General features: G+C 40.5%; 1 protein-coding gene across 1 annotated transcript in view; it reads left to right on the top strand.

Moving 5' to 3' along the window:
• The first annotated feature begins 8,189 nt into the window (after positions 1-8,189).
• dhx15.L (DEAH-box helicase 15 L homeolog) overlaps positions 8,190-22,699 on the top strand; it is a 40,664-nt gene continuing 26,154 nt past the window's right edge. Inside the window, exons 1-4 of the mRNA XM_041588301.1 lie at positions 8,190-8,460; positions 16,877-17,213; positions 20,142-20,335; positions 22,471-22,630. Coding sequence (XP_041444235.1) covers positions 8,393-8,460; positions 16,877-17,213; positions 20,142-20,335; positions 22,471-22,630 — 759 coding nt within the window. The 5' untranslated portion in view covers positions 8,190-8,392. The remainder of the gene's footprint in view (positions 8,461-16,876; positions 17,214-20,141; positions 20,336-22,470; positions 22,631-22,699) is intronic.

Genomic DNA, 22,699 nt, shown 5'->3' with positions numbered 1-22,699 from the left:
AGGGGGGTGCATACTGCAGCCCTAGTTTTGATTACCACCAAGGCATTTTTAAGGTAACCCAATCAAACTTGTCAGGCTTTTCAATAAGCAATAGAAGTGCAGAACAATTAGCCCTGTGTTTTAGCTCTGGTAACTGGGCTGTTCTACTATTACTACTACTACTATTATAGACATACAGCAAAGACACATAATCTTGTACATATTGCACTTAGCTATGGAACATACAGAAAGTATATGTGTACGTCTTACAGAGCTGGTATTGTCCTGTGTTCAATTCCAGCCAACGCACTTCAAGGAGTGCAAGGAGTTTGTATGTTCTCCATATTCTTGCATGGGTTCCCTCTGGAAACTCTGCTTTCCTCCCACAACATACAGGCAAATTATTTGTCTCCAGTGGTGTATAGAGGGGGCCCGGCTGCGTGTCCCGCGCCAGGGCCACCCCTCTAGTTAGTTGCTGCTTGTCTCCTGATAAAATTTAGTGTACATTTTACTGGGGTAGGGACTGAGCTCTGTGAAATCCTGTTGAATAGTCAGCCTTATATGAATGAAGGATAATAAGTATAGTTTCCAACATGCTGCATGTGCAATATGCAACTACTTCATTCTCATACATATAAGTTCTGACTTGTCACTAGGTAAAGCCAAACAACCTGTCAGGAATACTGTCTGGTCTCAGTGCTGTCTGGTCCAGGAACCTCCTGCATTTCTGGACTGGATCCAGCCCGTGACATGCTCAAGCTTTGGTAGGATGTGGGCAAAGGCTAGAACCCATGGGATTTATTTAAAGAATGAGGTGCAGAATGGCAGCATCCAATAAAAATTTTTCCTTGTACAGTAGTCAGCCTGTAGTTCAGAAGTGGTGGTTACAGCTGGGCAGTCTGTAGGATCTTTCTTAAAGGAAAACTTTACCCCCAAAATGAATATTTAAGCAACAGATAGTTAGTGACATATTAAAGAACCTTACTAAACTGGAATATTTATATATTTAAGTAAATCTTGCCCTTTTACATCTTTTGCCTTGAAACACCATTTTGTGATGGTCTGTGTGCTGCCTCAGAGATCACCTGACCAGAAATACTGCAGCTCTAACTGTAACAGGAAGAAGTGTGGACGCAAAAGACAGAACTCTGTCTGTTAATTGGCTCATGTGACCTAACATGTATGGTTTGTTTATGTGCACTGTTAATCCTACAATCCCGGGGGGTGGCCCTTATTTTTTAAAATGGCAATTTTCTGTTTAGTATTGCCCAATGGCACATACTACTACAAAAGTATATCAGTACAAAAAATAGTTTATTCACATGAAGCAGGGTTTTACACATGAGCTGTTTTAAACAATATATTTTTATAGAGACCTACATTATTCTGGGGTATAGTTTTCCTTTAATGCAGGGTACAGTATGGATTAGTGATCTTGTATATCAAGACTATAAACACAGTATGCTTGCCAGCAAGATTCCTGGAAAATAATAGGGCCTCTTAGTAAATAGGCCCCTATAGACCCGTTATCCAGAAAGCTGCGATTTAGGTGAAGGCTAGATAGCTTTTCTCTGTAATAATAAAACAGTACCTTGTACTTGATCCCAACTAAGATATAATTAATCCTTATTGAAGGCAGAACAATCCTATTGGGTTTAATTAATTTTATAATGATTTATATTATGGAAGGACCCCTTATCTGGAATTCTAGGTCTCCAACATTATCTATACCTGTACCATCATACCCAAGTATCACAGATGAACTGCAGGCTCATCCTGTGCACACTAGGGGGAGTAGTGCAGCCAATCAGCACATAACAAATTTTATTCTATTTTTGTTATTTCTTAAACAAAACAATGCAAACAGGTAAAGTGAAGCTACTTCATGTTTGGTCCTTGTGAAGTAGATAATAAGGTTACCAGCGTGCAATCTCCTTCATTCACTTTTTTGTAATGGAATCACAGGGGGGATTATGTGTGCACTGGGAATCTAATTATCTGCCTTGCAAGGGCTAAACATGGAGAAGCTTTGGTTTCTCTGTTAAGCTCATTGAACAAAAAACATCGACTTTTCGAGATTAAAACAATAGGCAAAAAGCACATTCAGCACACGACCTATGATGAACAAGGAGGTATACTAGGTGACCAGTAAATGCTACCTGCTCATTGGTTACTGTAGATTGTAATGCTAATCCTAGCTAGTAAATGCATGGTGACATTGTAATAGGTACAAGCAGAACTTGTTAGGAAATGCAATGATGCAATATGGCATTATTATGCTGAGTATCCATTGGTTGCAGTTCTAATCATACTAAGGACATAGATTATGACATTGTAAAGGAAAACTATACACATACTTAAAGGGGTTGTTCACCTTTAAATCAACTTTTGATATGACATAGAGAGTGATATTCTGAGACAATTTGCAATTGGTTTTCATTTTTTATTGTTTGTGGTTTCCGTTATTTCGCTTTTTATTTAGCAGCTCTCCAGTTTGCAAGTCTCAGCAATCTGGTTGCTAGGGTCCAAATTATCCTAGCAACCATACATTGATTAATAAGAGACTGAAATATGAATAGGAGATGCCTGAATAGAAAGAAAAGTAATAAAAGGTGTCAATAAATAAAATGTGTAACCTTACAGAGCATTGGTTATTACATGGGGTCAGTGACAAGCTGAAAAGAGTCAGAAGAAGAAAAAGGCAAATTATTCAAAAATGATCACAAAGAAAAAAGTCCAATTGCAAAGCTGCTTAGAATTATCCATATTATAACATACTAAAAGTTAACAACTTCTTTAACCAACATATTTTTTCTAATTAAATTCTAAATTTTCCCCTAGCTTTCAATTGTGCTTTCATGTGACAGCACAAGATAGTTTTTTTCTCATTGAACTAAATCTGGCCCTTTATATCCTAATCAGTCAGGGATGGGGTGAGACCAGGCCTTCTCCCCACTAGCCCAGGTCCTCTCCACTCCAGGGTCTGCAGTAGTGATGTCAGTGTCGTGATTTCCCCGACCTATACTAGACCCTAACCTGCCCTCCTTTAGCCCGTGCCCACCTGAATCCGCGTTTCCGGGTTGCTTTTATAGACCCGCTCCGCTGATGACGTCAAAAAAGGGGCATCTATAAAAGACAAACCCGGAAGTGGGAAGCCAGCATTTGACGGTGGCAAAAATTGTGCGAGGTCGGCCCGAACCCGCCTGACCCATGGGTAAACCCGCGGGTATTGGGCCGCCCCGCACATCACTAGTCTGCAGGCATTCCCCTATATAGGGTTGCCACCCAGCCGCTATTTTACCAGCCTAGCCAGTAAAACACCTGCCAAGGCCGGGGCCGGTATTACAAATTTACCGGCAATGTAATACTCCTGACAAAAGCCCGCGGCCGCCCACAACCTGCTCAAAATGTAAATTTTTTCCTGTCTTCGGGCCAATCGTGCGTTTAGGCCCTGCCCCTTACATCATGACACGCCCCTTTCTACATCACGGCCCACCCCCTTTTATGTTAGGGCCCGCCCATTTGCTCCCGCCCCCACCACCAGCCGGTAATCATTGTTTTAAAAGGTGGCAACCCTACCCCTATATCAAGATCTCAATAAGGAGGAGGAATTAGGTTCATGTGGGCCCTAGACTACCCCAGTCTGACACTAAGGAGCGAAACACAGCCCTTGGCAAACAGCACATGAGTGGTTACCATTTGGCTTGGAAGAAAAGAACAGCATTCACTTTATTATCCATGCCCTTTGCTTTATTATGTGACACAAAACATGGCCTTTAGCACTCCATTCCCTTAGTGTGTGTTCCTGGCGGATAATCAGGTTACAAGAACTCCTAGACAACTCAATTTAATCTAGAGGTCTCGGGGGCACAGTTATCTGTCACATAACTGAAACCCAAGTGACTATGGCTTACTGTGAAAATATACCCTGTGTATAAGTGTCTTTACTGCTGTGTAAACAGTCAGTAGAAGAGAATAATACTGTGAATGTACTCTTTATTTGCATATATGTATTTTAGGGTCTGGCCACACGGTCAGATTCAGGGAGACAAATCTCCTCTTCTTTGCAGCCACTAATTTCCCTGATCTGCCTTCCCTTGCCTTCCTGTGGCTAAAATGGAAATCACCTGGGGGCAGGCACACGGATCGCTTCATTTTTTGAAATCGCCCGAAATTTCCTTGTGGGGCAATTATGGGTGACTTCGGTAAACTAATTGCTCCGTGTGCCTGCCCCCATTTTAGCCAGAGGAAGGCAGATCAGGGAGATTAGTGGCCGCGAATAAGAGGAGATTTGTCTCCTGGCGATTAATCCCCCACGAACTGTCCGTGTGGCCAGACCCCTAAACAAATGACTACAAATATTATGGCAAGTTGTTTTAGGTACCAGTCATAGGTGATATTGGCCTTATCAACTATTCTTAAAATACAACTTAAAATGAACTCTCAGCATGTCGTAGGGACATTGGAATAAACTGTTGCCCAAGTCAACAGCTCTTTGGCCGAGGAAAGAGGTAGGGTTGCCACCTTTCCTCCCGACTAACTGCGGGCAGGGAGGCGGGACCGCAAAGTAGGAGGTGGAGCCTTGATGTAACGGGATGGAATGTGACTTGGTGGGGGCTGGATGTGATGTCGGGGGCAGGGCAATGACATGGTGATCAGCAATAGGTCAATCACTGCATCAATCTCAGGGAATCATGCCCAGTTTTCCTAATTTGGATAACCGGATAGGCAGTTTTGGTGCTCATTTTGCAGCCTGGCCATCTTAAAGGGGCTGTTCACCTTCAGATTGACTTTTAGTATGATGTAGAGAGTAATATTCTGAGACAATTTGTAATTGGTTTTAATTTTTTATTATTTGTGTTTTTTGAGTTATTTAGCTTTTTTCACAGCAGCTCTCTTGTAATTTCGGCAATCTGGTTGCTAAGGTCCAAACTACCCTAGCAACCATGTATTGATTTGAATAAGAGACTGGAAGAGGTGTCTGAATAGAAATACAGGTATGGGACCTGTTATCCAGAATGCTCAGGACCTGATGTTTTCCAGATAACAGGTCTCCAAGTTGGATCATTATACCGTAAGTCTACTCTAAATCAAGTAAACATTAAATAAAACTAATAGGCTGCTTCCAATAAGGATTAATTATATCTTAGTTTGGATCAAGTACAAGCTACTGGTTTATTATTACAGAAAGAGGGGAAATCATTTCTAAAAATTTTGATTATTTGGATAAAATGAAGTCTATGGAAGATGGCCTTTCTGTAATTCTGAGCTTTCTGGATAATGGGTTTCAGGATAACGGATCCCATACCTGTACGAGTAATAAAAAGTAGCCATAACAATGCATTTGTAGCCCTTCATAGCATTTGTTTTTAGATGGGGGTCAATGACCCCCATTTGAAAGCTGGAAAGCATCAGAAGAAGAAGGCAAATAAACAATAAAAAAGAAAAAATGAAGACCAACTAAAAAGGTTTTTTTTTAGAATAAGCCATTCTATAAGATATTAAGAGATAACCTAAAGGTGAGCCAATCCATTTAACACTGCAGTTCTTCCCCTTTAATAGAAACGGTGTCACACATCAGCCTGAGAGTCGCAGCCAGGCAGCCTTCCCCCCGAAATGAGAACACCCTCGGCCGCATTCACTTCATATTTTCCACATTCTCAGGTGAAACATAAACAAAATATTCCAACTGATTATTTTGTTGATAATAAAGTCTCTCACTTCTGGGCTGGCTGTAAATTCCCCTGACAATTGCTCCAGATTGCAAAATATGGCAGGCTTTCCCTGCAGGGAGGAACGTAATGATTATGTGAAATCAATGAATTCTCTTGGGAAGGAAGCCTTTGAGAATGTTGGCTGTGAGCAACTTAAAAAACATTAAACGGACTGCATCGGCTGAAGGACCACATTTACTACAAATGAGCTCAAACGAGGTCTTTTGTGCATAACTCAGCCCAGTACAATGTAATATCACAGGTGTTTGGCTCAGTAAAGGTCGATGCAATATTCCATAATAATAATGATCTACTACTAAAGAGCATTACCAATACACTCTGGCATAAATAAGACAATGTCTTAAAGAGACAGACATTGGGGCTCATTTATCAACACTGAGCAAAATTGCCCATGGGCAGTTACCCATAGCAACCAATCGGTGATTGGCTTTTTAAAGCCAGCTGCAAGTAGAACAATGAATGCAGCAATTTGATTGGTTGCCATTGGTTACTGCCCTTGGGCAAATTTGCCCAGTGTTGGTAAATGAGCCCCAGTTAGCCAATGCTTTATCTGGTAAAAGGCAAATTACATATGAAGGGGCACATTTACTAAAACTCAAATTAATCTTTTTTTTTTTTTTTTTTTTTTTTGGAAAACAAATCCAACCAAACTCCATTCCACTATATTAACTCATTTATCAATAACTTTTCTCAAAAAAGTCGGAACAACAAAATGTCACGACCAAATTGAGCGTGATTTTATCAAGTTTTTGCTGCGAAAACTGATTATCCAGCGCAGATAACGATGTCAAAAAAATCTTCAGGGACATCTGCCATTGACTTCTACATGACCTCGACAGGTTTGAGATGGAATATTTTCGAAATTTTTAGCAGTTTTGGGGTATGATAAATCTCTAAATATTGGAGTTTTTCCCTAAAAACCTCGACCAGAAAAAAACGAGGTCCTATAGAATTCAAAGGAAGCTGTGCTGATCCTATTGGACTTTTTTTGCCATTCAGACTAGTGATGTGCGGGCCAGGCCGAAGCCCACGGGACCTGCTGTTTTACATAGGGTCGACTTCCGCACAATGTCTTTGGGCCACAGAGGTTCAGGCAGGCCCTGCCCCCTTTTGTGATGTCACAGCGGGACTGGGTGGGCATAAAAAAAGGGAGTGTGCCGATTTAGGGTTGGGTGGGGGTTGAGGTTTTCTTGACTATAAGGTTTTAGAGTTATTTATATTTTTTTCTGCATTTTTTCCGTTTGTACTTTTTTATTTGGATCTTTTCATACCTTTCGTGGAATTCGTGATTTCAGAGTTTAATTGTGGTTTCAAAAAGCTCTAATACCACTAAAATGTGACCTTTAATAAATGGTATTCTGAGTCAAAAACTTTTCAAGCATAAGGCAGATGTTGTAAGATCACTGCCCAAAGTAAAAACGTGGCCCAGGTGCTCCAGCCCCAGGCCCTCAGCTCAAGGGAGCGGACAATCCGTATACAGAAGCGTAAATGTTGGGGCCGAGCCCACTGGCAAACTCACGTAATTGAGAAAAAATAGTAGATTAATAATTTAAGCTTTATTACATAATCATCTCTCACCTTTAATAAATGGGCCTGTGTGGGAATGCTGGAAAGGAAATAACATGACATCAGAAAATAAGATACAGATAAGGTCAAAGACTAAAGGCTGCAGTGACTGGATGTGTAACATAAAAGCCAGACAGTAACCAATCAGAGACTTGAGGGGGGGGGGCACATGGGTCATAACTGTTGCTTTTGAATCTGAGCTGAATGCTGAGGATCAATTGTAAAATCACTGAACAGTTATGTCCCATGTGGCCCCCCCTTCAAGTCGCTGACTAACTCAGAGTTAGAGAGCTGAAAAGCAGGAAGTAGTGTTCTGGCTATTATGTTACACATCCAGTCACTCCAGCCTTTATACATTACATTTTTGCCTAACTAACTATATTAGAAACATTTTTTATTATCTATGTAGCCAGTTTTGTTTTTACACTGGAACATTGTTCCCCTTTAAGCAAACAGGTAATGTTTTTATTTAAAGTGCCAGGGTTTGCAATAAACGCAGCAGATTTGCTTTTAAAATAATCGTTCACGTCATTTGATGCCATTTTTGCAGTGCGGACAGAGATGTGTTGTGTGACAGGCGAGGCACAAGAGCAGAATTCCAGGGATACTTAATTCACATGTATTCTTGCCCCAGAGGAGCTTGCAGTTGAGATCTCATTTACATACAGTAACATCAGTTTTTATCAGGAGCCCATGAACCTGTCACTGAAAAGGGTCCATGGGATCCTGATACAATATACAGCACGTTGGCGGGTCACCATTACGGCTTTACGTGTAGCTGTGCGCTGAATGAAAACCTAGTAAGTCCACCAATCAGATACCCTGGTGACTCTAAGCACCGCCCCGGTGACGTCGACTTTACCAACTAGAACCTTCCATAGCGTAAACGCGCGATGATTGTCTCCGTGTTTCTACACAAGCGTATACTGACCAATGGAATCGCACCTAGCCTGATACGTCATAGCGCATTTCGTCCCAGCATGCTGTAGTCTCTGCGCGTGCGTGTGGCTTACCTCGCAGTGTGTAGCGCTCCGGCGTTGTTCCTTCCCACGTGACCCGGCCCCGGAGGCGGCAGCACTTGCGAGAGGTGGTTTAGTGGAACGGCTGCGGTTATGTCGAAGCGGCACCGGCTGGACCTCGGGGACGACTATGTCACGAGCAAGAAAAGAAGCGGCGACGGGTAGGTGGAGGGGTCAAGGAAAACCGCGACTCGCGGAATCCATTGTCTTCCTTGTATGATGGTGTGGGCGAGGGGAAATGGAGGCCCCAAGGTGCTAGTGTGCTGTGTATGTCTGGCACGTTCTGCCTGCGCCTATGGCCTACCTTTAGGTCTGCTTCATTACACGGGAACACTGGTTAGTCCTGTATTCATATACCGCTGCCAGGTAATCATGATAACGAGGCACGAGTTAAAGGGCAAGTCACCCAAATAATGTTGTTGTTTTTTCTTACATTACGCAATAAAATCTAAATCTAAGCAACTTTCCCCATGCATATACTGTTATATGTTTGCATTATTTTTATACATTCCTTATACATATTATTCTAGTTGAAAGATGCTTCTGTGTTTCCCTGACCAATCTGTGCCCGCGGTGTTTGTGACTTTTGAAACAATGTAGTAAAGTCCAGCCCTGTCTAGGCTTGAAGCTAAATTGTATCAACAGTCGGATCCAGCAGTGCTCAAAGAGACACACAGGTTTTGTGGGCAGTTCCTTAACACCGCTGCACGTATTTAACAAATGTGTATTGGAGAGTTACTTAGAAAGACATTCTCTTTAGTTATGCTTTCTTATTTTCAGGGAAGGGATTATATTCTAAGGGCAGAGACACGCTGCTACTTCGGGAGAATAGTTGCCCAGCGACAAATCGCTTCTTCGGGCGACTAATCTACCTAAACTGCCTTCCCACCGGCTAGAATGTAAATTGTCGGCAGGATGGCACTCAGATTGCTCTGGTTTTCCAAAGTCGCCCGAAGTTTCCTCGTGGGGCAGCTTCAGAAAGCAAATCGGTCCAAGTGCCATCCCGCCAGCGATTTACATTCTAGCCAGTGGGAAGGCAGTTTAGGAAAATTAGTCGCCTGAAGAAACGATTTGTCGTGACTATTCTCCCAAAGTAGCAGCGTGTGTCTCAGCCCTTATAGATGTGGTGTGTGCTTCCACCTCTAACAATAGTTCAAAAATTTCTTGTTCAATGGAGTAAAAAAAAAAGATATGCACAGTAGCCACATCCCAAAGTAGCCCCAGTCCAAGGGTTATACATCATTTAGTTGCAAAAGCAAAAAATAGTGGGAGGCTGTAAGTGAAGACGGAGCCCAAATAAAAAAAAAATGAGAGCGCTATTTGATTGACAGCTGAAATTTTTAAATGAGTTTACAACAGCTATGAATGCTTTAATAAAAAATAGAAATTGGATTTCATGTTTAATTTGAAAAGGACTTTTATTATTTTTGTGTCTGGGTGACAGGTTCACTTTAATATTTGGCCTGTCTTCATTAACCGTAAGTCTCTCCCTATTTTTTGCTTTTGTAACTAAGGGATTATATCCTGGCAAAGACCAAATAAAAGCACAAGGCTTAAGGCCAAGTGCATTTATACAGGTCATGGAATTCCAAGGCAACTTCTCATGTTTTGCAACACGGGGTACTTTATTTATTCTAATACGCATGTTTCAGTGAGTCAAGTTACAGATGACATCACTAAGCTGCGTCTATAACCATGACATCACTAAGCTCCGTTTATATAGTGAATAAAGTACCCCCTCTTGTAAAATATAAGGTTATTATAAGTTACCGAGTTTCATGACCATATAAGAGGCCGAAGGCCGAGTGCTTTTATACAGGTCATGGAACTCCAAGGTAACTTCTAATATCCTTATAATTTACAAGAGGGGGTACTTTATTTATTATAATACACAAGTTTCAGTGAGTCATGTGACAGAAATGACATCAGAACTCACTGTTTATAACTGATGACATCAGAACTCGCGGTTTATAAAGATATAATTTACAAGATATTCATGGCTCTTGTGTATTCTATACAGATCATAGCTTCTTCATGTGGAAGTGACTCTGTAGGGACCAATATGTGCCAGATTGTTCTGAGCCACACAACGGGGCTGGCAAAGTTGCATCATGTTTTTTTTTTTTTTTGCCTTGAGGGATCTTCTCTAGTAATGGGAATTGAACTTTTTTTTTCTTTTTTACTTTATCTAAATTTACACACGGTATATGAGAAGAATGTAATTGAACTCATCCGAAACTGAACAAGAATTCCACAGTTTGCAAGTGTTCTTTTCCCACTTAAAGGGGTGCTTCACATTTAACTTAATTTTTAGAATTATTATTAAGTATTTTTAGAGCGCCAACATGTTGAGCAGTGCTATGTTATAGAATGGGCAATTTGAAGCAACTTTTCAATTGGTCTTCATTATTTAGCTATAGTTTTTTAATTTGCTTTCTACTCACTCTTTCCAGTTTTCAAATGTTGGTCACTGTCCCCCCAACAAAAAAACAAATGCTCTCTAAGGCTACACATTTATTGATATTGCTACTTTCGGTTACTCCTTTTTCTATTCAGGCCCACTCCTATTCATATTGGTCTTATTCAAATTAGTGCATGGTTGCTATGATAATTTGTACCCTAGCAACCATATTGGTGAAATTGCAAACTGAATAGCTGCTGAATAAAAAGCTAAATAACTCAAAAACCACAAATAATAAAAAATGAAAATCATTTGCACATTGTCTCGACATCAAACAAAAAGTTGATGCGATTGGATAATGAAAAGGTTAGTTGGCCTTTAGGGTGGTGGCACATGCTGCAATTCGGGTAGATTAGTCGCCCAGTGAGAAATCTCTTCTTCGGGCGACTAATCTACCTGCAATGCCTTCCTGCTGGCTAGAGTGTGAATCGCCTTCCTGCTGGCTAGATCAGGGATCCCCAACCTTTAGAACCCGTGAGCAAAATTAAGAAGTAATAGGAGTTGGGGGGCAACACTAGCATGAAAAATGTTCCTCGGGTGCCAAATAAGGGCTGTGGCAGTCCCTATGTGGATTGTCAACCTACATTGAGACTTTTTTTGGCAGTGCACCTGGTTTTATGCAGCCAAAACTTGCCTCCAAGCCTGGAATTTAAAAAATAAGCACCTGCTTTGAGGCCATTGGGAGCAACATCTAAGGGGTTGGAGAGCAACATGTTGCTCACGAGCTACTGGTTGGGGATCACTGGGCTAGAGTGTGAATCGCCGTCGGGATGGCACTCTGATCACTTTGGCTTTCCGAATTCACCAGAGGCAACTTCGGAAAGCCAAAGTGATCGAGTGCCATCTCGCTGGCGATTCACATTCTAGCCGGCGGGAACACCTTTTTAAGCTGGCCATACATCGGAAGAGCCGCTAGTTTGACGTCGCCAGCCAAGCAGATCTCTCCCTTATATGCCCACCTCGAGGCCAATTTTGGGCCAGATATCGATTGAGCAAGCCCGTCTGAGAGCTTCATTCACTGCCCAATAAGATGCTGACTTCAATGGGTTGTTTAAATTAACTTTTAATATGTTGTTGAGAGGTATAGTCTGAGACAATTTGCAATTGGTCTTCATTTTGTATTTGTGTTTTGTTATTTAGCTTTTTATTCAGCAGCTGTCCTGTTTGCGATGTCAGCTACGGTTGCTAGGGTCCAGGTTACTCTAGCAACCGTGCATCAATTTGCATAAAAGACTGGAATATGAATAGGAGAGGCCTGTTTAGAAAGATGAGTAATAAAAAGTAGCAATAACAATACATTTGTAACCTTACAAAGCATTTACTTTTTAAATTGGGTCAGTGACCCCCATATGAAAGCTGGAAAGCATCAGTAGAAGAAAGTAAATAATTAAAACTAGAACAAAAATAAATAATGAAGACCAATTGAAACGTTGTATAAAAGTGGTCATTCAGTAAAATACTAAAAAGGAACCTAAAAGGGAACCACCCATTTAACCTATCAGCAGCTATATCAGTGTATGGGGGCCCTTAGTGATAGATTGTAGCACTAATGCTTTTATGTTTATTTAGCTTCCTCAAGTAGATTAAACAATGTATGAGTTGAAAATGTTCACTCAGCAATTCATTTGTGATTGGAGGAGACACTAAATAAATTACTGACACGGGACTAATTTGCCCTAGTGCAGCAAATGGGAAATTTCCTTCCCTTCAAGGATTTAAATATTTGTGCATAGGTTGTGCTAATATGTACACATTTTTTATTTATCGTTTGTAAATGTTTTAGTTAAACTTTACATATTTGCTGTTCCAGTGCTTTTAAGGAGACTTGACCATAACAGGGCAGGAAGGGAGTGGTAACTACTTGGTTAAACGGAGAACTAAAGCACAGGGGCACAGATATCATGGAGCTTGTTAGACCATCATCTGTGTCAGTGGCACTGCACATGCTCAGTGTGCTCTACGTTGCTGTTGAGTTGCTTAGCTTAGTGGGTCTTCAACACATTAGTAGAGACCAAGCTTATGTATGTCATAGAAGCTGACAATACTGGGTTAATGATTTGGGCAGGTTTAGAAGCTTACGGCAATAGAGTGTAGCATTTCTAGCTAGATTCATTGAGCTTTAGTTCTCCCAAGCTGTTCCTTGTGTCCCTCTGTTACTGTTTGTTCATATAAAGGACTTCTAACCCCCACAAAATCAACACTTTTAACAATTTAGGATAATGGCAACGCTTGCATTTTTCCCTATTTCTCCAGGTCTGCTTTGGGGACACCGGGACAGTGGGGTATAACTAGTACCACTAGGAGGCAGGACACAACACCAAAATAAGAACTGGCTCATCTTCCAATGGCTACACACCCAGCAGACAGAGCTCAGCCCAGTTTTTGTTGGGTCCTCATGGGGATAGGACGTATGTTTTATGTTCATGATGTTTTTTCTACTGGCCAGCTAAACTGACACCATGGGGTGCCCAGAACTTCTACACTGAGTAGAAAATCCCTATAGGCATCCTCCAGTTTTCCCTGTTTTTTCAAAACTATAATTGTGCTGTTGCCATTTTGGGGTATCCTCTACCCCCCTATATGCTCTATTGATGAATCTGCAAATGAAGGAGTGATTTTTTTTTTGTTTTTTAATCATCCTGTACTAAACAAGCCATGCATATCCCAATAAGCTTATATATAGTGATGCCACAAGATATAAAAACAATGTAGTCCATAAGGATATTAAAATTCATCATGGAGCGTTCCATGACCTGTCCACTTTCAAAGATGGCCACACATGTACCAGTTTTTCTAATATTGTGTGCTGGCCACAATACACATTGGGCATGTTACTGTACAGGGTCTGCTCTGCCTTTAATCTGTTTAGCTACATGTAATTTAAAGGAACAGCAACACTAAAAAATGAAAGTGTCTTAAAAGAATGACCATATAAAGCAGTGTTGCTCTGCACTAGTAAAACTGATCTGTTTTCTTCAGAAACACAACTATAGTTTATATAAACAGGTTGCTGTGTAGTCATTGGGGCAGCCATTCAAGCACAGGATACACAATAGATAAGATAAGTTTTGAAGAATCCCATTGTTTACTACAGAGCTTATGTTATCTACTGTGTATCCTGTGCTCGAATGGCTGCCCCCATGGCTACACACCAACTTGTTTATATAAACTATAAACAAGTTTTTGAACCAAATGCACCCGCTGTACCAGTGCAGCACAACAGTAAATTATATTTTCTTTACTCTAAAACACTCATTTGTTGGTGTTATTGTTCCTTTAAGCCAGTAAGGCTGTTCATTGGCTAAACAGGTGGTAAATGTCTTAGGGCTCTTACACACGGGCAGTTTTTCCTGCGTTCCCCTGCGTTGTGCTTTCTTACATTCAGCCGCAGGGGAGCGCAGTAGATTAATTATTGTGAAAGGGGCTGTACTCACACAGATGCATGTATGCGCCGAATGCAACATGCTGCACCCCACCTGCATTTGGCGCTTACATGCGTCTGAGTACAGCCCCCTTCACAATAATTGATTGCGTCTACTCCTGCGCTCTCCTGCGGCTAAACGGAATAAAGCAAAATGCAGGGGAGCGCAGGAAAAACCACCCGTGTGTAAGAGCCTTAATGGTGCCATAGACATTGCACTTACGATCTTTCCAGGAAACTTGTATGGCCACCTTCACAATGGTTGGTTTAGTCATCTGGTTAACTAGCCCAAGATTGAATCTGTTCTTTTAGTGTGACTAAATCCGACTGCCTATTTGTGTGAGTGGTTGCATCTGTACCTACTTTTACACAGCGTGATAAATAGACCCCTGAGAAGTGCTGATAAATGGCTGGACTTTGGCATTTCTGTAGTGCTCTAGGCAGTAGTTTTATAAACGTAAATCCCATTTTATTTAGGGGCGGATTTATTAAAGGACTTTATTTATTTATTTTTTGACTTGTATTTAGTTTCTGCTTAATGGGGTGATTTGCCTTTAAGTTAACTTTTAGTATGTGCTAGAATTCTAAGTAACCTTTCAATTGGTCTTCATTATTTTGTTTTATAGTTTTTGAGTTATTTGCCTCCTTCTTCTGACTTTCCAGATTTCAAATGGGGGTCTAAAAACAAATGCTCCTTTATATCCTCTGCTATTAATATTCCAGTCTCCTATTCAAATCAGTACATGGTTGCTAGGGTAAGTTGGACCTTAGCATCCAGATTGCTGATACTGCAAGCTGCAGAGCTGCTGAATAAAATCTAAATAACTCAAAAAAACACAAAAAAAAAGAAAAAAGAAAACCAATTGCAAATTGTCTCAGAATATCACTCTCTACATCATACTAAAAGTTAATTTAAAGGTGAACAACCCATTTAATACAGTACAGGGTTTTAATTGTTTTGGATTATTTTTTTTATGCAGCGTTTAATAATGTGCAAAATTCAGTTGTAAATTAGTCGGGTACATTCCCTGCTTCTTAAATCCAGCTCGGCAACCTGGCAAATATACCATTTGAGAGAGATTCCCATTCTGTAAGGGATACAGTAAAACCTCGATTTTACATCCCCTGATTATTTTGTGCTCCCACCTATATATTATGCATAATACATCTTCCTGGATGCTACACAATTTTCTGCTGGTAAAATGTGGGTTCTACTGTAATATGTTCAGTAGCACACGTAGTGTCTACAGTAGGGATGGCCACATATTTCGCTGCATGTACACATCAAAAGATGTGCGTGAAAAAAATTTGCTGCCCGTCAACAAATTTGACGCCCATAGAAACTGGTCGAATTCACCCAAGCCTAGTCTACAGGTAACTGATCCTTACACAATAAAAAGTCAGTCAGGGCAGGCAGCCCAAGTAGCTGTAACCCGCCTACTTTCTGAATCTTTTCTTAGGAGGATTTTGTAAAGTAAAGCAGGGTTATGACAAGTTTAATGGCATATAGGATACCAGATGGGTTGCAGAGACCATTAGGGTGATGTGGGATTTTATGAGTAATGTCACAATGGGCCTGACAATCTGCCTGCTGAAAAACACTGGCCAAGAAACGGCCTCTAACTGTGTCTCAACTGTATTGCACTGGGCACAACATTTATAGTGACATTGTTATTGAATACCCTACAGATACACTGCTCTCTCACACGAATGCATTAGGAACTCTGTAATAAGCAAAAAATAATAAACTGTTTATGGAGATTTTCCTGGCTAATGTATAGGCAGCAATGGAAACTTGGTGCATTATAGCTGCAAGCATCTGTTGCTGTGGAAGAAAATGTAGTTCATTAGAGTATCTTCACCGCTTTTGTCTATCACGGGTAATGTTTTTGGTGACGTTGGTCATTTAAAGTTATAAAAGTTGCCTATCTGGTCCAAGCTTTGATCTGCAAAGAGTGTTAAAGGGTTTGTTCACCTTCAAACAACTAGTTGTTTTCAGATAGATCAACAGAAATAACTTTTTCCAATGGCTTTCTATTTTCTATGTGTCACTATTTGTTGAATATTGGTGTAAAGTGTAATTTTTCACCTTCTAAAGCAGCTCTGGGGGGTCGCCGACCCTGTAAACTGTTCTAAATGTGTACATTTAGTTGATACATTTGTTATGTTTATCCCTGCTGAGCAGAATCTCTGGGTTTCATTACAGGCAGCTGTTAGAATTGATACAATAGTTGCTAATACTCCAGAGATGCTGCTGAGAAATGGATCAACTAAATGTTGAAAAATTGTAACCGTTGAGAGTCTGCGCCTGAATTACTGAGCTGCCAGACTCAAACACCAGAGACACGAACATTCAACTTTAAACTTAGATTTTGGAAAAACAGTTAAAAAAACAAATAATGGAAAGTAATTGAAAATAATCTTTATTTCTGGTGAACAATCTAAAAACAACTGAACTGAAAAAAAAAAGTGTTTGGAAGGTGAACCCCTTTAAGAGATAATTGTCTGCTACTAGTAACTAGTAAACCAGAGGAACCGATCAGCAGGTAGCATTAAATGGTCAGCTGGTTGTAAAACACCTGGTTGCTATTGGTTACTAGACGTGGGCAGCCTTAAGACTTTTTATTATGTACATTTTTGATTATAGATAAAATCTTACCTGTGATGATAACATATATTGTTTTCTCTGTCCTAGAAAAGACCGAGATCGAGAGAGAGATGACCGTTCTAAGGATCGAGACCGGGATCGTGACAGAGATAGGGAAAGGGACAGAGACAAGGATAAAGACTCGCGCGGTTCATCAAATTCTCCTTTTATAACGGCTGGTGCAATGCCTACTCTAAAACCAGCAGCAGTTGCTCAAGGCATTAATCCATTTACCAATTTACCGCACACTCCTCGCTACTATGACATCTTGAAAAAGAGGCTACTGTTGCCAGTATGGGAATACAAAGAACGCTTTACCGAAATTCTAATGAAGAATCAGAGCTTCGTACTGGTTGGCGAAACTGGATCTGGGAAAACCACTCAGGTAAGTTTTTAAGTTTTGTATTGGTCCAGGTTTTCTGGCAAGGATTAGTAGGTTTACAATACAACAATAAGCAGACGGGGTGAGCCAACATTGTAGCAATGCGTATTTATTTCAAATAATGATTATCACTGAAGGCAGGTGGTTCCTGCTCTATAGTTTCCACCTCAAAAGGTCTTCATCAGGGGCACAAAAATAATAATAAAAAAAAAGGCAGAAAGAGTTATACATTCATCTTGGTTAAATACCTTGTGTAATGTAATTCACATCATTAGAAAACAGGCACGCATCAGCGCGTGTGATGTCACTTCCGCTGCCCACAGTGATCAGTATGAGCCACGTGCATTATGGGAACACTTCCGGTATGCAAATGCATTCCAACAAATGGAAGTGTTTGTTTCTGAAGGGCTACAAGTACATCGCAAGGGGGGGGAATATCAAAATGGATATAAGGCTGTAATGGCAAGTTGCTAGTGCACCTCAATGGAATTCTGCTGGTGTAACTAGCATGTAATAAATTTTCTTTTTTGATTCAATAGAGTGTGCAATCCGTATTTTTCTTCCATGCATGATTTATGTGGAGACTACAGGTGGGCAGCCTCCTTTAGGATTAGCACCTCGCAGATATTTGATTTTTTTGTATTGTTTGCGTATGAGTGTGCGCCTTCAGCCTTTTATGTTTGGTTCCTGCTCTATAGAACTGACACTCTAAGGGCTAGATTTATCAATGGTCAAATTGAAAATTCAAGTTCTCTAGTTTCTTTATGGTCAAAACTGTCAGGATTTTTAAAATTCGATTAGAATTTAAAAAAAAAAAAAAAGTATTCAATTTTCAAGATTTATCATACTCTGGCCCTTTAAGCACTCGGATTTGACTTTTCCCCACCTAAAACCTGCCGAATTGTAGGTCAATGGGAGACTGGGATCAATTTGGCGTTTGCAGCCTTCCTGACATTCGAGATTTTTTTCTGAGAAATAAACTTGAACCAAGTTTTTAAAATTCAAATCGAATTTGGATCGATTGGTTGAATTTCGAGTTCATGGGAGTAAATGGCAGTTAAACTCATGAATTAGAAATTCGACCCTTGATAAATGTGCCTCTAAGTATGTGGTTAATTTAAAGGCACACATTTAAAGTTGGTAGTGCATATTGAATTATAATTACTCTGATAAAGTCAGATACTAAGTGTTCAAGATGTGAATTTTAGGTTCATTTTGAAAATGCCAATTCCAGAGGTTAGGTGTAACAAAAAAAGTTTAAGGCAGAGATTTCCAAGGATTTGGGTGGGAGGGAAAAGTCTGGATCTAAGTGGAACGATCAAACAAAGTTGTGAAAGGCTTTGATGGTTAGCAGAAGGAGTTTTAAAGGAGTGGTTCACCTTTCAGTTAAATGTTAGTATGTTATACAATGACCAATTCTAAGCAACTTATTAATTTGTCTTTATCGTTCTTGAATGATTTGCCTGCTTCTTCTGACTCTTTCCAGCTTTCAAATGGGGGTTACTGACCCTATCTAAAAAACAATTACTCTGTAAGGCTACAAATGTATTGTTATTGCTGTTTTTTTACTTGTCTTTCTATTCAGGACTCTCCTATTCATATTCCAGTCTGCTATTCAAATCAGTGCATGGTTGCTAGGGTAATTTGGACCCTAGCAACTAGATTGCTGAAATTGCAGAGCTGCTGAATAAAAAGCTTAAAGGAGAATTTTAACCAGTAATAAAAAACCAACCGCCCCCCCCCCCCCCCCGGTCAAATGCCCCTAATTTTTTACTAACACCTCCGTGCAGATTCTGGCCTTGAAGTTCACAGCAGTCATCTTCTTCTCTGGTAATCTTTGTCTCTTGCCGGCATTTTCGGCGCATGCGCAGTTGGAGCAAATTTCTGGTCCCGAACCACTGTGCATGTGCCGAAAATCACGGAAATTTCCATGACTTTCGTGCAGTGGTCTGGGACCGGAAATTTACTCCCAACTGCACATGCGCCGAAAATGCCGGGGAAGACACAAAGATTACCGGAGAACAAGATGGCTGCTGTGAACTTCAAGGCCAGAATCTGCACGGAGGGGTAAGTAAAAAAAAAATAGGGGCATTTGCCCAGGGGGGGGGTGTAGGTAGGCTTGGGGGCAGGAGGGGGAGGGGTTTTTTTATTATGGGTTGAATTGTCCTTTCATATCTCAAAAACCACAAATAATAAAAAATTAAAATTCTTTGCAAATTGTCGCAAAAAATCACTCTCTACGACATACTAAAAGTTCTCAAAGGTGAACAAACCCTTTATTAATTTAATTTAGATATAGCATATTTCTACCACCCCTTCTACTTCAAAATCCTAACTTCACAGGAGTGGTTTTAGGGTAGGGACACACTGGGCGATTTGGGGAGATTTAGTCGCCTGGCGACTAATCGCAGCGACTTTTCTCCCCGAATGCTTCCCCTCGCTCTGCGCCTGGCTAAAATGAAAAATCGCCTGCGCTAATCACACGCGGCGATTCGTTTTCCGAAGTCGCCCGAAGTTGCCTCACGAGGAAACTTCGGGCGACTTCGGAAAACGAATCGCCGCATGTGATTAGCGCAGGCGATTTTTCATTTTAGCCAGGCGCAGAGCGAGGGGAAGCATTCGGGGAAGATTGGTCGTGGAAAGTCGCGGCGATTAGTCGCCAGGCGACTAAATCTCCCCAAATCGCCCAGTGTGTCCCAGCCCTTAGGGTTTGTTCAAGATAGGACACTTCTTTCCTGCAGGGTTTCCACAGGCAAGAAACAAGTGATTTTTTTTTGTGTTTTTTGTTTTAGTAATCTGTATAAACAGACTCCTCCCCATACACATTGAAATGTGACTTCGTATCAAATCCTTGAAATGAAAAATGACTTCTGTGACTTACCGTACTTTCCTGCTAGATATCCACACTAACTGATACCATCATGTATTTAGATTCCACAGTGGTGTGTAGACTACATGAGATCATTGCCTGGTCCCAAAAGAGCTGTTGCCTGTACCCAGCCAAGAAGAGTGGCCGCCATGAGTGTGGCTCAAAGAGTTGCCGATGAAATGGATGTCATGTTGGGTCAGGAAGTTGGTTATTCCATCAGATTTGAAGACTGCAGCAGTGCAAAAACAATCTTGAAGTACGTTATAACTTTATTTTTTCAAGCACACATACTATACATAACACTGGTACATAAGAAGGAAAAAGAGAAGAAAAGAAGCATGAGTCCAGTTGGCCGGATTAGGCCCCACAAGGGGGCATTAGGTAGACTGGTATCTGTTCACACCTTTGGGTTTGACATTCTAACCATGGGCCCCAGATTTCTTCTAATTTATCAGGGCTTCCTCGTGCCATATATATCAGTTTTTGTTTATCCAAGGATTTGTTAAAGGAAAACTACTAGATATTGCATAAAACAGCTCATATATAAAACCCTGCTTCATGTAAATAAACCATTTTCATAATATACTTTTTTAGTACTATCTGCCATTGGGTAATCCTAAATAGAAAAGTCCCAACTAAGGGCCGCCCCCTGAGATCGTAGGTTTCACTGTGCACACAAACCTATCAACAAACCATACTTGTTAGATCACATGAACCAATTAACAGAGAGTTGTGTCTTTTGCTTCCACACTTCTTCCTGTTACAGTTAGAGTTGTAGTATTTCTGGTCAGGTGATCTGAGTCAGCACAGGGACTATCACAAAATGGTGGCTCAAGGCAAGAGATGTAAAAGGGCAAGATTTACTTAAATATATAGACCAGTTTTGTGAGATTCTTGAATATGCCAATTTATATGATATAAACTATCTGTTGCTTAAAGGGATACTGTCGTGGGAAAAAAAGTTTTTTTCAAAATGATTCCGTTAATAGTGCTGCTCCAGCAGAATTCTGCACTGAAATCCATTTCTCAAAAGAGCAAACAGATTTTTTTATATTCAATTTTGAAATCTGACATGGGGCTAGACATATTGTCAATTTCCCAGCTGCCCCAAGTCATGTGACTTGTGCTCTGATAAACTTCAATCACTCTTTACTGCTGTACTGCAAGTTGGAGTGATATCACCCCCCTCCCTTTCCCCCCCAGCAACCAAACAAAAGAACAATGGGAAGGTAACCAGATAACAGCTCCCTAACACAAGATAACAGCTGTCTGGTAGATCTAAGAACAACACTCAATAGTAAAAACCCATGTCCCACTGAGACACATTCAGTTACATTGAGAAGGAAAAACGGCAGCCTGCCAAAAAGCATTTCTCTCCTAAAGTGCAGGCACAAGTCACAGGACCAGGGGCAGCTGGGAAATTGACAAAATGTCTAGCCCCATGTGAGATTTCAAAATTCAATATAAAAAAATCTGTCTGTTCTTTTGAGAAATGGATTTGAGTGCCGAATTCTGCTGGAGCAGCACTATTAACTGATTCATTTTGAAAAAAAATTTTTTCCCATGACAGTATCCCTTTAAGTATTCATTTTGGGTGTATAGCTTTCCTTTAACTAGTTTTTTTCCAGAACCTCAATGAGGGGGTGATACTGACTTCCATTGTAATAATATTGTTTTCTTAGTGAAGTACAATAGCTGCAGGTAGCAAGGTTTTGTGTAATTGTGCATGGGTAGTGTTCCTGCGATCCCCAGGAGACCTAAGCTGGGGGGTAGGTCTAACATGCGTTCTATATATGCCAATATTTCCCTCCAAAAGCTCTATATCTGGGGGCAATCCCAGAAAACACAGTGATAGGTTCCTACATCATTTAAGCATTTAGGACCTACATCTGATGCTCCCTGGTAGATTTTAGCTATCCTATGTGGGGTAAGGTACACTCTATGGAGGAGAATTTGATTTGTGAGCCCCGGAACCAAGTCCAGAGCCTCCTCCCACATTTCCTCATCCAGTTCTGGGATATTTTCAGCCCACTTTTGGTTAACTTTTTTGAGTGTAGAGTTTAGTCCCCATCAATATGACAAACCTATAGGTCAGCACTTTTTGTAGGTCCTGCTTCCTTAGATATTTCTTTAAACTACTGAAATGGCAGGTTAAAAAAAAGTTGATAGACGTCTTTTTTTTTTTTCAACCTAACTTACTATGTTACCTTTTTTATATTTTTAACGAGTTGCTGTTTAATTCAAAGGCCGCAGCTTAGGGAAGCTAACAAAAAAAAAAGTGAAAAAAAAATCAAGAAATTGGGAAGGAATTTGTTTTTTTTTTGTTTTGTTTGTACTGCTTTAATGTATTTTTTTTTCTAATTTGTATCACTTTATTTTCTTTCCCTTCAGATACATGACAGATGGTATGTTACTCCGAGAAGCCATGAACGATCCTTTGTTGGAACGCTATGGTGTGGTGATTCTTGACGAAGCTCACGAAAGGACCTTAGCAACAGATATCCTAATGGGTGTTTTAAAGGAAGTTGTAAGACAAAGAAATGACTTAAAGGTTAGTGCTCCTGTCAAGGGATTTTGGCAATTACTCCTTCCCAATTATCTTTTCATGTGATTTTGTTTA

This window comes from Xenopus laevis, chromosome 1L, assembly GCF_017654675.1.
Source record: "Xenopus laevis strain J_2021 chromosome 1L, Xenopus_laevis_v10.1, whole genome shotgun sequence".
NCBI lineage: Eukaryota > Metazoa > Chordata > Amphibia > Anura > Pipidae > Xenopus > Xenopus laevis.
This window is presented reverse-complemented; position numbering and strand designations above follow the sequence as displayed.